General features: G+C 34.0%; 1 protein-coding gene across 1 annotated transcript in view; it reads right to left on the reverse strand.

The window, feature by feature from the left end:
• ADGRA1 (adhesion G protein-coupled receptor A1) overlaps window positions 1-14,670 on the reverse strand; it is a 285,341-nt gene that overhangs the window by 133,528 nt on the left and 137,143 nt on the right. The window contains exon 8 of the mRNA XM_087767270.1: window positions 2,355-2,519. Within this exon, the coding sequence (XP_087623396.1) occupies window positions 2,355-2,519 (165 nt within the window). The remainder of the gene's footprint in view (window positions 1-2,354; window positions 2,520-14,670) is intronic.

Below are 14,670 nucleotides of genomic sequence, written 5' to 3' on the forward strand. Positions count from 1 at the left end.
AGCCACACCTTGACAATCAGCCTTTGCTCAAACATACATATTAGCTCCTCTTAGTTATACAATGCAGGTCCATTTGGACATTGTTGCCTATTATACTGACAGGTTTTGGACTATGTAAGTTTTCCTCGTTTCAAACAAAGAAAAGGTAAGAAGAAAAATATTTTTATATGTCATAGCTAACTGTCACTGGAATAATTCATTTTGCGATGTAAAAACAGTTGATGAACCATGAAAGAAGCTTCACAAAATATCAAAATATGTGCAGTAGTATATTCTCCTTTTGCCTCTGGGCTGAAATATTATTTTTAGTAAAACATTTGCATTAATGCAATTGGGCCGCAGTGAGTAGCAACTTACCTCAAAAGTAAATCTAAAGAGAGAATTCTGAAACTAATATTAGCACAGGTAGCAGAACCTGGCCTTTATGAATAGGAATGATAGGACATAACAACATTACCATTTGCATTTCAGAATGATCTTATAGAGAGCTGAAAAACTAAAAATGAGCAAAATATGGCCATCATAGAGAAAAACTCTTAGTACATAAGGCCAGTTCATGCTGACTCACAGTGCCTAATTCTTACTGCAGTTGTGCAATTATAAATACCACCTAGGCTGGTAAACTGAAAGAACCACACTTCCCTAACAGCTGATGCTTTTTTACTTTTTTGGCCCTATAAAAGAACTGTTCTTTCTAGCTTTGCTTTTGTGGTTCAACTCTTTCTACTTACATACTTGCTATGTTACCAAAATGTCAAAAACCTTTGTAAGAAAAATTACTGGTGTGATAGCTGGAACTCCGAGGATAAACATTTGGAACAATTTCAAGTGCTAATGCTGAGTTTGAGCCTGATAAATTCTCTATAATTTTAAATCCATTCCCTCAAATGCCAAAAGAACCTATGGACTCAGCATCCTCTTAATATACATTTTAAAAATAAATGTATATGGATTTCTGGAAAGATGATCAATAGGGAGAGAAATGTGCACTCCTGTTCTTTTGATTTATATAAAGTGACAAAAATGCCCCTGGTGTTAGTTTGTGAAGTCTGTAGAATATATATATATATTTATTTATGAAGAAAAGGATGTCATATTATGGCAAGAACATGAACTTCATGAAATTGTCATCTAAAAGATTCCATATGTGTTATCTGATAGGAAGTATATTTATTTTAAATGATCTAATTAAAATACATTTAAGCACATTCACTATGAGAAAACACAATGGCAGTTTTTGTGATGACAAAAAAAAACATAGCCAAGATTGTCTAATTCTTTCTAATTCATTCCTTTATTTTTATTCAAACACAAGAAATACTAGTAAAAGGCCTTTGAAAAAGTTTTAAACGTAACTTAAAAATGAAGAGAGGCTTTCAGGTCAGAAGTATTTGCAGAAAGTTCTGGCATTTAAGAGAAGCTTCCTCTCACATCTACTTTTCCTTTCATTAACTATTCAAGCTGAATTCTTATTATAATTCACTTGGTAACAAATTACCTTCTTGATTTCTCAATGGGAATGCCATCATACATCAGTGTTATTGTCAAGCAGGTAATTATATTTTGTTTAAGAGCTTTATGCATATCATTGAAGTATTTTAGAGCTAGCTGAAAACAATACCAAATTCCACAGAATCCTTAACTTTTTCTTCAGTTTATGAGGATTTAAATAAAAAAAAAAAATGACCAGCATATGTAGATAAAAGTAAAGATGAAATAAAAATCACATTTAGTCAACAAAATTGTGCAGACTCTAAGATTCAGATAGCAGGACTGATGTATTTTCTAATCATGCGATATACTGGTGGAACTGTGTGTGTCCTTAAGCTCACCTCAAACGATCTATTTGTTTTACTAAGTAGTTTTACTTGGTATTTTGAGTCTCTTCAGTGAAATATTTTACTAACAGTTTTATGTTATTTGTTACCTCTAATCTCAGCTGAACAAAACCAGCAGAACTGGAACAGATTATAAAAGTACTGAAGATTTAATCTTCTAATGCTTCAATGCAGTGTTATCATCATATTCTATAATTTAGAAAAGACCAAGAACAATTTTGAACCATATCTCATTTAGCTGTAAAGAGCCTACATCTTTTGAAATTTTCCATAATCTCACACTGAGGAATTAGAAGAAAGATTCTCTGACTTTCACAAACCACTGCTGCTCTTGAAGCACTAGCTACCATTTCCCATAAACATCACACAGAACTCCTCCTTCCTACTACATCACATAAACATTACAAGTAAAATAAGTGACATCTCTGTAACTGACACTGAAGTATCATGTAAGGATGAATATGGCCCGTATCTATATTAATATATGAAACACACTCCAAAACTAGAAAATCATACCTGAAATCTCCCTTGTTGTTAATAACTCTTTCTGCAGGGCAGTAGGGTGCAGCCGTTTCAAGTACCACAATTTCTACTTGTTTAGTGCTATTTCCATAGGAATTGTTGACTAGACACTCCCAATCTCCAGTTGCATCAATGTCAATGCTGGATAGGATAAGTTCACTATAAAAAGAAAAGAATAATTATTGTATGTACTTCATTATACAGACATTCAGTCACTGGTTTTCTGACATTAACTTCAGAGATTTTCTATGAAAATATAAAAACAGGTTTTGCTCTTTGTTATTATAGGGACAGACAACATGTGAGTGATTGGTATTAAGATTTTAGCAGCACCAAGATTGACCACTCAGATCATGACAGGCTATAACACAGATTACCAATAATCACAAAAGTATATCAGTTATGTTTCAATGCCCGTTCTCCTTTCCCCAAATATTATAAAATTTGTTGTTGTTGTTGCATAAACAAGCACTTGAAAGTCAGAAACGCATTTCAAGTTGACAACGCAACCAGTTCACAGAGAATGCTTCCCTTCAGCTGTGATTGCAGCTCCTATGGCATTTCAACAGTGGAATCTGATGCTCGTGTAGAGGCATGGGAAAATTTTTCTAGAATAGCCATTGACTTTGGAAGCCGTATGTAATTTTCCTGATGAATGCAAAATGAGAAAAGGAAAAAGCTGGTATTTCTTTCAGTACTTTACTCCTCACAAACTTCTTTCACACTGACCCCTACCAAATATGAAATGTAGTTAATATCAATAAATTAAGGTTGCATTAACTATTAATAATGACTGTTAGACAACTCAAATATAGAGACTACTTTGTGGCTTCTCTTACAACACAAACATTCTGCATGACTGCACCACACCAATATTTAGCTGCCTAAGCTAAATATTCTATGCATAATTAGACAAGGAGGAAATAATTTCAGAAACATTTAAAATTGTCTAGAACTGTTCTGGTTAGTATTTTCTGTATATTTTAAATAAGGCGAGAAGCTTCCTTCACCTAATGGATGTAACCCAGGCCCTAATGAAGTCAATAAAGTTTAGTTTTTCAATCGACTTCATCAGAGGTAGAATTTTATCCTATTACTGTAACTCCATAAATCTCATAGATAAGAATAATGCTAACTACTACGTTTTAAGAAAGTAATACGTTAGGTCTTAAATCTGCTATTGGGCTAGAAATAAATTTTACTACAGTCTTAAAGAAAGTACAGCTTTTGAAAGTAGTTGGGAGAAGAAAAAAGGTAGTAATTATCTGAAATATTTACTTTGCTTTACACAAATGGCTTGTCTTTGAATATGCCTTGTGGTTTAGACAATTAGAAATTATGTGGGAAGAAATGGAGTACAGTCAGAAAGGGGGAGAAGGTACATTATAAAAAGAGAAGCACAGAATTTAAAAGTTATTAAATTGATTTCAAATCTGTATCTAAAACAAAATCTTAAAAAAATCTAGTTGTGGCCTTTGGCACTTTTGTAAAGAGCCTGACATTTTGAAAGATATACAGAGAATAATTATATATAATTTGTTTTTAATTTTTGCTCTTTTAAACTTCTCTAAAAATGTCATCCTTTTTCAGTTTAAACCGTTGTATATTATATATGCACTTTTATTAACTTAGCTACAAGAAAGGATCAAATCTAATCTCCTTGTATATAGACTACTTCTGATACACATGAAAGTAGACCACAATCAAGGTAGGAAGTGATTAGACAACTGCATATGTAATTTTTCCTTTGAAATACGCATATAATGAAGGATGATTTTCTCAAGTTCTTACTATAGACCCATTATCTTGATCCCCAGAAAACAAGCAAACCACGGTAAACAGCCTTTGATTCAAGTTAAATTGCTTCAGAATTTTTGTTCAGTTGTCTAGATCGTCAGTCAAATTTATCATTAAACAGTGACTTCAAAAATCTCACACTGTTCCTATTTATCATGGCTTTGAGCTCCAAGTACCTTGGAACCCCCTATTTCATTTTTACAACAAATTCTAACACGTTTTTATTGCAGAAAATATAGAAAAAGCATTACTAGCCATTCTCAGACAGAGCAGCTGAATATTTTCATGTCAAAAGAAGCAATTGTTCTCTTAAGAAGTCTCAGGTGAGAAAGCCCAATAACAGCAGCCTCTTAGCTACCTCTTAATTCATCTTCTTACATTCAGGTTGAAATAGTGGATAAAAATTTTTTAATTAAATCTTCTATTTCATATGTCACAACAATCTCACATCATCTTTACAGACAGCTGAGAAAGAATATATTCTTAGAGCTTATAAAAACATTTATCCATAAAAGCTCTTTTTCACAGAAACATTAGGCAGCATAAATATTCACCTGTGGCATCAAGACCTGGAGACTTCCCAAGTGAATAGAATGTATGGTAGATGTGCTGATCTTTTGATATATTCTGTATAAAATATCTATAATCATTGTTAAAACTACATATTTGATAAAACTGGGAACCACAGTGATTTTAGGTAAATGCAATACTTGATTATCAGATTTGCAGGTAATCAATATGAAGATAAATAAATATGAAGAAAAAGGGTACATTTTCCATTTATTTAAATTGCTGAAGTGTGTTCCATTGCAAATTTATCTGCTGCTAAACAGATCTCTTGTCATTAGATGAAGTTTCCCAGTTTCACAGGCAAATATTTATTGATACATCAGTGTTGCTTCTGGTAGAAACACAATACTTGAACACTGCTTCAAATTCTCTAAAATGATGAGTAAATCCTCATATTCACATTTGTAATCTTCTATGGCCCTTTCTTCACATGGTGAACCAAAGTAAGCCAGAATAGGTTTATGCAATATAGTAGAAGCTGTACAATGACTAGGACATCGAATTGTCTTCTGAATTGCCATCTGGCCACTGTAAATGATGCATTAATTTATATTCCTCTAGGAATATTTTGGATAGCGAGCCCAATGGTGAAACTTCATTTATTTACCATCTGGATCTGACAAATGATAAATTGATCTTATATCCCTGGAGAATTTGGGGGATTGGATTAAAAAAATAAAAAGTCTTTTAATTCTCAAAAAGAGCAGTCAACTTGATCCTTTAACATTTTCTCCAGTTAAAATCCTTGGTGACCTCACAGTCCTGGCAGACCAAAAGGAAAGGGTTAGCCTATATAGAATTTTAAAACTCTTCGTAAAGTTTTCTAGTAGGTCAGATACATATTTGAAGTCTTAGCACTGTTACATTAGCATGCCTAGAAGTTTCTTACTCTTAGTTAGAAAGGTATTCTTGATCTCTCTTGGCCATGGCTGCAAGTCTTGATAAAAGGCAAGAACTCTCCTGTGACCTGAGAACGTGGCAGGACTCTAGTTTAGGAGCTTGACAGGAGCACAACAGAATTAAGAGAGGATGGCACCGTTGGCTGTATACTTTTCTTTATTATCCTGTCTCACAGAAGGTAATAAACGTCAAGCCACAAATGAAATGATCTTGCCTCTACTATGCAGCTTTCCTAAGGATGGAGTATGAGTCAGAAAGAGTTCCTACTCCCTCTACATTAGCAATGATATCCCACTCCTCAGAGATGTGATAGTTGCTACTTTTGTGGAAATTTTTCACCTATCAAGACATAAAACAAAAAGTCAGACGTTCATGAGATGGTGTCAAGGCAAACTGAATATGAAGATTGCTGCCTGATGAGAACAAAAGGATGACTAGCAAGCTTTTCTCAAGTTTTCTTTTGAAATTATAGTGGCTTTAGTAAAAACATTGAAAGGAAGAAGGAGACTATATATATTTCATCTTTATACTGGGAAATTTCATGAGTAGTAGGATTCCTTTTTCAGATATGATGACTGGCATATTGAAAAATTAATTAAAATGTACAGCTGATGCAATTGCCTTGTTATAATATTCAATAGAAGCCCATGGCATTGGTCATTACAAAGAGAGGAACCATAATGCAGGCGGAAGCCATACCCATGTAATCAAGTAACCTGTGACAATAGATTTCTATTTGAGGCATAGTTTTGCATTGCTACAGCTGTGCATAACTAATTAGACAATCAGAAGTAGGTCTCATTATGCAAAGTTACTCAACCATGTCCTGAAGTAATACCTTAGTGACATTTACTGTGTGCCCCAGCAGTCATTTGCATGCCAGGAACCAGAGTAACAAATTAACAGGAGACTTTAACACTATATTTTGATTGGCTTTCCACAAGGAAGGCTTTAAAGTCTTGAGTTCCTATAAGACTTGGGAAGAACCAACTGGTCTTCCTGCAGAAAAGTAAAAATTAATTACTCAAACACAGATAACATTTAGGTTTCCTCATATTCTTCTTCAGACAGATAAATAGTGAATGCTTTTTTACAGCTCAGGCAGAAGGCCTGCATAACCTGCCTCCAACCCATACCACCTTAAATTATTAATACTAACACAGAATTTTAAAAATGAGTGTCAGTCTCCAGAGTACACTGCTGCTTGGAATGCAGCCTTTCACAGGGGATATAAGGTTAAAACATGCAAAATGAAAAGAGAATGTGTAAATCTAGGCACTTTAACTGAACTTAAATTGTAGTCTGATCTCTCTGACAAAATTACTTATTTACCCATGAAAGAAACAGCTTTAGAAGGCTGATGGCGTTTAAATAAAGCTTGTGTCCAGGCAACAGCAAGGGAAACGGAAGATTAAAGATTGAAGTTGGTACTCATTTTATGCTAGCTGTCTAGCAAATATTTTCAAGTTTAATTAATTTGTCATACGCTTAGGAAATTCAATACCATGATTTTCTGTTTCTTCTGATAGAATATAAAAACAAAACATAACTTACCATTTAATGCCATCCATATCTACCCAAGAAACATAATGTGCTATAACATACTTTTACTATAATTACCTATCAGCTAATTTATTCAGATCAGTATGCTAGGACCATGACAACAGTCGGACGTGACTTCAGAGATGCCAATGGAAAGGACCTAATTTTAATGACAATATATTGAGAGAAAAGAAAAAAAAAAGCCAAAATCTACTTCCAAAATGGGAGGACATGTATGTCAATTAGTAAACCATCTCACTTTATTTTTGTTTGTATTGATCAAAGTACTCTGACTGAAATGCAAATGTTCAAAAATGTTGTCACAGGCTAATATTATCAATTTGTTATGTAAACATTTGCCCAATAGCGAGATGTGTTTTCTATAAGTGGATGTCAAAGAACCTGTGACCTACATTTATATGCCATCAATTTGTTTCTTAAAATTGAGCAAACAAATACTAGTAAGAATGACTAAACCAAATCATCTTCAGAAACAGAGTCAGAAATCTAAATGGCTCTGCAACATACCACAACGGGTTTGGTTTCTGGTATGATCCTTTTCTCTCTCATTGAGCTTGTCAGGTAGAGACAGACTACCAGCTACTGTGCTGCATCGAAGGGTGTGCATAAAGATGTTTCCATTTATCTTCATACTCCCACAGTCCTAGAGTCAATACATGCCAGTCTAGCTAGCTGAGAATGTAAAGTGGAGAGGGGGAAAAAAAAAAGGTATATCAACAGCTCTAGAGCACTCAAAGCTTTCTCTTGCTGGAGAAACCTTCAGACAGCTGGCAGGTCTGTGATGGCACAGTGCTATAAAGCTATCTAAGGAGAGTACACCTGGGCCAGGGCTTATTTAAAGTACTTCATGAATCAGTTGTCTATCATCGAGCTGCTTTGTCAGTTGGTGAAAGGTTTGGGGATGCTCAAATGTGTTTATTGTTATTAATTTTGTTCTACCAGCAAACTGCTTGACTGCAGGATGTATATATAAGTGCAGTCTTCTGGGGAAATGGTGCTACACCTTCTGTATGCCTTTCATCTGCCCTTAAGTAGTCTGTATGCTGCAATGTTATATCCAGAGGAAGCTTTATTTCATTAGCATAACTCTTGTGATCTGTACACTACCAGAGGTTCTTAGACAAAAATAACACTATGACAATCAGTCCAATAGCCAAAATCGCATAAAAAGCTTTTAAAGTAAAATATTTCCCAGATGATTCAGAAGTGTTAACCTACTTATTACAATTCTTGATTATTTGATTACGTGCCACTGGGATGAGCCAAAAAAAAAAAAAAAAACAACCCACACAAAAACCCCAAACAACACACAAAAGAAAACAAACTGAAAAACTGCTGCATTAATTTTACAATTTCAGATTATTTGTCAAATGCACGCTACTTTGACAGAATTTCCCACTCTCTCTAGTCTGTGGTGATGTTACAAATGCAGAAATTATTTAATGAATACTTTATGGGACAGAGTAATTGTATAGTAGGGCTAGAATACTGACCTGTTTTATTTGCTGACCTGTAAGAAATTTGGGAAGATCTAAAAAGGAGGTAAAACATAGCAGATTCCTACATAAGAACTTCAGGAATAATCTCTATTCTTTCTCCAGTATATGGTGTATTTCCAACAGTGTTAACTTTATTTTGTGATGGCCAGGAGTCATCCAATCAAAATACCATAAGCAATTAAAAATAGGGTTCTTTTGTCCTGTAGGGAGAAAGAAGGGGAGGGGCTGGGACCTATATTCATGGAATTCCAGCATGCTAATGGAGTAAAAAAGCTTTCTATAAGTCAATAAGCAATATGTCCTCCAACACATTCTCTACATTGAATAGATTGAAATACATGAAAAGTAAAAAGTAATTCAGTTATTTGTTTTAATATTTCTAACATGTTTTGCTTTAAAGAAATGGTTTGCTTCACCAGCATCTAAGGCAATTGACTTGGTAGGAGGAGTACATCAGAGTCTGGACATAAGTCAGAATTGCTCTGATAATCACAGCTGATGAACAGGGTTACAAACTACTGCCTGGACTGAGAGAAAATGTATAATTATACCTTACATTGGTGTTGACATGAAAAGTAACTTAAAAAAAGTCAGTCCTGGGATGTTCACTCCAAACTGCTGCCATAGTGCAGCATCTCCTCAGCTGTATAGCTGCAGCTGTTTGAAGGGTCACATTAAAATCATGCGGGCCCTAAAAAGTCAAAGCAAAACTCTATTGATTCCCCCTTGTGGGGAGAAAAGTGCAAATTTTTGTTCATAATACTGAACTTAATATTTCATTTCAGTGGTGTGGCTGGATGGACCCACACACAGCTGCAGGAAATAAGCACAGATGGAAGTGAGAGGTCAACATTTAGTGCAAAGCATCTTGTTAATCTGGTCTCAACATCACAAAAAGGGTACTCTAAGTTCTTCAAGAAGGACTCTGTCAAAATTTTTTACAGTTCTGACTTACTATTTTTCTAGGCTTTTTTTATTCCATCATCCCAAAGTACTTACATATATTTTCTGTGAAAATATCTATTTCTCAATCACATTTCAATAAGCAGCTACCCAAATTAAGCCTACAGTTTTTATGGCACAGCACAATTCTTACATAATTGTCTATTCCTTTAATGGTAGAGGGTATCATAGTTGCTGCTTTTGCTTTTCATCGTATTGGTGTACTTATTCACAGGTTATATTTTAAATTATTCCACAAACTGATTAGTAGTAAAACTGTCATTGCGTTTTACTCAGATAATTGAAAGATTTTGAGAGAAAAGGCCAAAATTTAATTAATCTTCCAAATTAATTCACATGAAGGTTCTCTTAATCTCAGATAACCAAACCAAACCTAAGCCTGTGCATTTCATAATATTCTGCAATAATTTTAAATATTAGCTTCCTGTTGATATATGAGTACATTGCTGGTAAAAGTGCATCTGTTACTAGTTTTTTGCTGCCTACAGTGCCTGAAGTAAGCTGTAGACCATTGACTATAGGGTTTAAAGTAATCTCAAAACAATACAGAAACATTGATTTACAATTTAAATGGTTATTTTGCTTCATTTCTTTTCTAACTGCTCAACAACTAAGGGTCAAACAGAGTCAACTAGGTGAATCAACAGAATATCAGTACTAAACAATTTCTGCTGATTTCCCTGGGCTTCTCAGTATAACCCTCAGCTGCTCATCTCCAAATGCTCATGACAGAAGAACACAAAACGCTGCATTTCTGAATCTTTGGATTTGTTGTAACACTTATTTTTTAATCTTGTGCAGAGTGAATCTCCAATATTTTGCCATGATTTGGCACATATCTGACCTTCCAATTGTGTATTCAACCTAGTAACATGCTCATCAGCGATATACTATTTTCAGACTGTTCTTAACCTAATATCAGCCCAAACCACTACTACTTGCTTCATATCTTTTCCAGATGTATTCTTGCCACGAACTGTTAAGAGAGTTCAGGGGTCATTTGGATTCTTTCCAGAAAAAATAGGCATAGAATTTCTGCCTTTCTCCATGAATTTCTGGAAGTTTTGTTCTTTCTTATACGGTATGCCTGCCTGGATCTCAAACTTGTCATGATACCACCTGTCTACTCCTGGAATCGATTTGTACTCATATTCATTTCTCTCAATAATCATATCTTAAACTATCCTTACTCTTTTAGTGAAGCTGTCTCAGCCAGGTTCCAAATTCTTTACTAATAGCTGCACTGATAATTTCAAACACTTAAAAATTATTAATAGGATTCAAAACCGCCTTTCAATTACAAAAAATTATTATTGTAATTTTTAATCCACAACACTGTATTCCTTTTTTTCTCCCAGTTTCTTCACTATTACAGTACAAGTGGATCATGATTTGAAACTCTTCCTTGATATCAGATATTTCTTTTGCAGATGGGAGTTTTGGAGATTTTCACATAATCATACACCTCTAAAAACAGCTTTCAGAAATTAATATACACATTTTATGTATAAATTTTAAAATCAGTTTTCTTATTATTTCCCCTATACTTGTTATACCTAAAGGATCAGCTGTAGTTCCATAATTATCTTATCTCAAACATTACTACTTCTTTCATTATTTACTTTTGACCATCCCATATTGGCATTGACTGCTGTCAAAATGTAAAGAAGTACTGGATGTTTTAAAAAAACCCCAGATTCTTGAGCTTACTTTTTCTTTTTTTTTTTTTTTTTTTTTAAGAACTGCATTTGGCAGTCGTATTTAGAAGACTGAAATGCTTAGGACAGAATTTAAGTGATCTGTCATTATTTGTGGGGGATCACAGTCGAGACCTACTAGTCTGTATTTCCAGTGACAAATCTATCTACATAACGTAACAAAAATTACATCTGAAAAACACATCTGATACTAACACCTGCTATCCTAGGTTTAGTTAAGAGCATGTTAGTTTCTCCAGTTGTAACACTCCTGTTTATGGGTTCTTAACTTTCTGCACAGTTTAATGTTTTCAGAAAGAGCACTTGTGAACTGTAATGGTCCCAGAGCAGCCATTACAGCTGTCAGAGTCATAAGCACTGTTAAACACTCTACACAAGTATTTACAGAATAGAACTAAAAAGACTTTAAAATTGTCATTATAGTCTATGTGGTAAATAAGAAATTTCCTGAAAATTAAAGTGTCTCTACTACTGCAGAGTTCCTTGTTTCATAAAACTAAAATATTTTCCTTTTTTAGTTCAATATTCTAATAACTGTCCTGCTAGCCTCTCCAAACACTGAAAGGGAACAGTGGGGAAGTTGGGAAAGATGCTGTGCTGCAGAGAATCATACATAATCTGCCTTCTATGTGGCTTCAGGGATATGGATTGTTTCATTGCCGCTTATTGTGATCAAACTGATAATCTAATATTCCAGGCTTAAGAAATTAGGCTGTCTTCACGGAAACACAAGTCACAGTTTCAGCTAGATCCATTCACAGATGATAGGAAATTAGTTCCACATCACATTTACATTTTCATGTATGACTATGACATTTATACACAGGCATAATGACAGAAAATTCAACATGAGCAAAATCAAATATTATTATCATTGGCAAGAAATGGTAAATGCGAGCTAGCAGCAGAATTGAAAACACCTTCTCAGGATCTCCTATAAGAGAATACTCTTTGCCAAGAAAAATGTCACAGGCCGGAATACAGTTCAAAACTTTAGTTTAATTATTGTAACAAAAACATTTATTTTAGTTTATTCTGCTTTATCATGAGACAAAAAAATACACATTTGGATATTTTATCCTTCTACTGTGGCAGTTAATAAAACAGAAGGGTTTAGTATGATATTTGTGTTGTAAATCCACGTCCAGAAATATCTGGAACTACCCAGTAAAATAACCATCTAAAAATTTTTGAATAAGCAGCTTTTGGAACACAACTTCACCTCTTTGTTCAAAACTAGCTTCAGAAATCTTTAAATTGCTAAGCAGCACAAACCAAAGCGTGTCCTTTAGTGCAATCACAGAAAGCCACAAAGTGGACATTTGCTGTAAAGAGTAGCTATAGGAAGACAAAATATGACACTGTAAGAACTGATTTTAAATTACCTTTATTTTTACTCCAAATCTTATACTTAACATATGATAACCTCAGGGAGGCATAGTCTTTCTTATGTTTCACAGGGCCTCATACAACTGTGATTCAGCCTTAAGAACTACCACAAATTAGTGTGTAATAGCATGTAACAAGCATATTAACACATACTACTGCAGCATGTAATAAGCATGCTATTACATATTATTTTAAAATGTAATAATAATAATGATATAAATGGAATGATAGTATACATGGTCATGATGATCAGATTAAAATTAAGAGATGCTGAAGAGAGTTTTTACAGTTATAACTTGACCAATGTTTTCTCACTTTCAACAAGAAGAGACAATACATCTCTATAATTTATATTTTAAAAAATCATTGACTTCAAAATAGTATGGTTTTTGAAAGCTAGTTTCAAAAGTATAGGTCTCTCATGCCTTTCAAGTTAGTTTTGATCAGTCCCTTGATCACGGCAGAGGCATGACTCCTTGAGTATTAGCATTTTTGACTGGATAAGGACCACGCTGTACAGTAAATGCAGTGTTGATGCCCTCCTATACCATGAAGTGAAACATACAGCTCAAATAAATGAGCAATTAAAATGTTCTAAGCTTTTAAATAGCTGTTTAAAGACTGTGAGTTTAATTAAAAAAATATTTTGTCTCCTTTTGACAGCCTGTATCACATAACTTGATCAAGTCAAAGTATTTTTCCAGTCTATAACAGCAAATATGATGACATATTTAGAGAACATTCTTTCTGAATACCTGGTCCCAGTGAATACTGCAACATGAGCATCAAGGCAACCTATTTAATGGCACAGTAAACGAGGTAGGTAGCAGACCGACCATCCTTATTAAAAATATTGCTATGGTAGACAATGATTTTTATTTTATAGTCTGGCAAAAATTAAGCAATATAAGGTAAAATTCAGTCAAGCTACTTCTAAACTAGCTTTTTAAAAAGGACAGCTATTTTGAAAATCTTAACATTTTTAGACAATTTATTTCAGTTTATTACTATGCTCTACAAATTGCTTATATAGTGCAAAATATAATTCAGTTGAAAAATATAATGAGATTAACAGCATGACTTTTAATTTTGATATCATGGAAATAAGAACATGCTTTAATTTAAGTGACTCAGCAGTTATGTAATAGCTCATATGCACTTGGCATTACCATACTAATTGGTCTAATAGTCTTTTTCATTATCCACTACAGCCATACACATTGGTATTAGAAGAAAGTCAGTAGCTGTGGGAATAGGTCAGGTCTATGCCTCTAGATCTCTAGGACTCCAAAAGGGGTCAAATAATCAGTGAGTAGACGAAATTCAAATCAATAAAGCTGAAAGACCCCAGTGGAGAGGAATTAATTTGACTCTCTTCATAACTTTCATTTGATAGTTGAAGAAGCATTTCAGGTCAATTATATTAATAGAAACTGTTTGAGTGAAAAGATGTTAATGATGATCCAGAGCTAATTAGCATAGCTATTTTCACTCCATCTTCTACAAAGAGAAAGGCAGAACAGACACAGAATCAGACTCTTTTTGTGATCAATGATGGAAATTGGCAGAGGACAAAAGGATGTGTGCAACAGCTTAGCAGCTTTTAGTGAGAAGCCCATACTCTATGATGAAAACCAAAAATAAACAGAGAGATTTATAATAATTTATTAAATAAGATTTAAAAGGGAAAACCGAAGCAAAACTAGAACGATACGGTCATTGCCAAATATTAGTTGTTACTTCTTTTATAGAAGCTTATTCTACTTCATTCCTCTTGCATTTTTCACGTCAGCAAAGGTTTCTGTAGATCTCTGTCTCTCAAGCACACAGAGGCACACAGATGGTAAAATCATAGAAGGTTGAGAAAAATTATAAGAAGAAACAAACACGAGATTACTTAACTAAAGAATA

Source organism: Nipponia nippon, unplaced genomic scaffold, assembly GCF_047370975.1.
Source record: "Nipponia nippon isolate SJK-2023a ecotype South Korea unplaced genomic scaffold, ASM4737097v1 scaffold_3, whole genome shotgun sequence".
Classification (NCBI taxonomy): Eukaryota; Metazoa; Chordata; class Aves; order Pelecaniformes; family Threskiornithidae; genus Nipponia; species Nipponia nippon.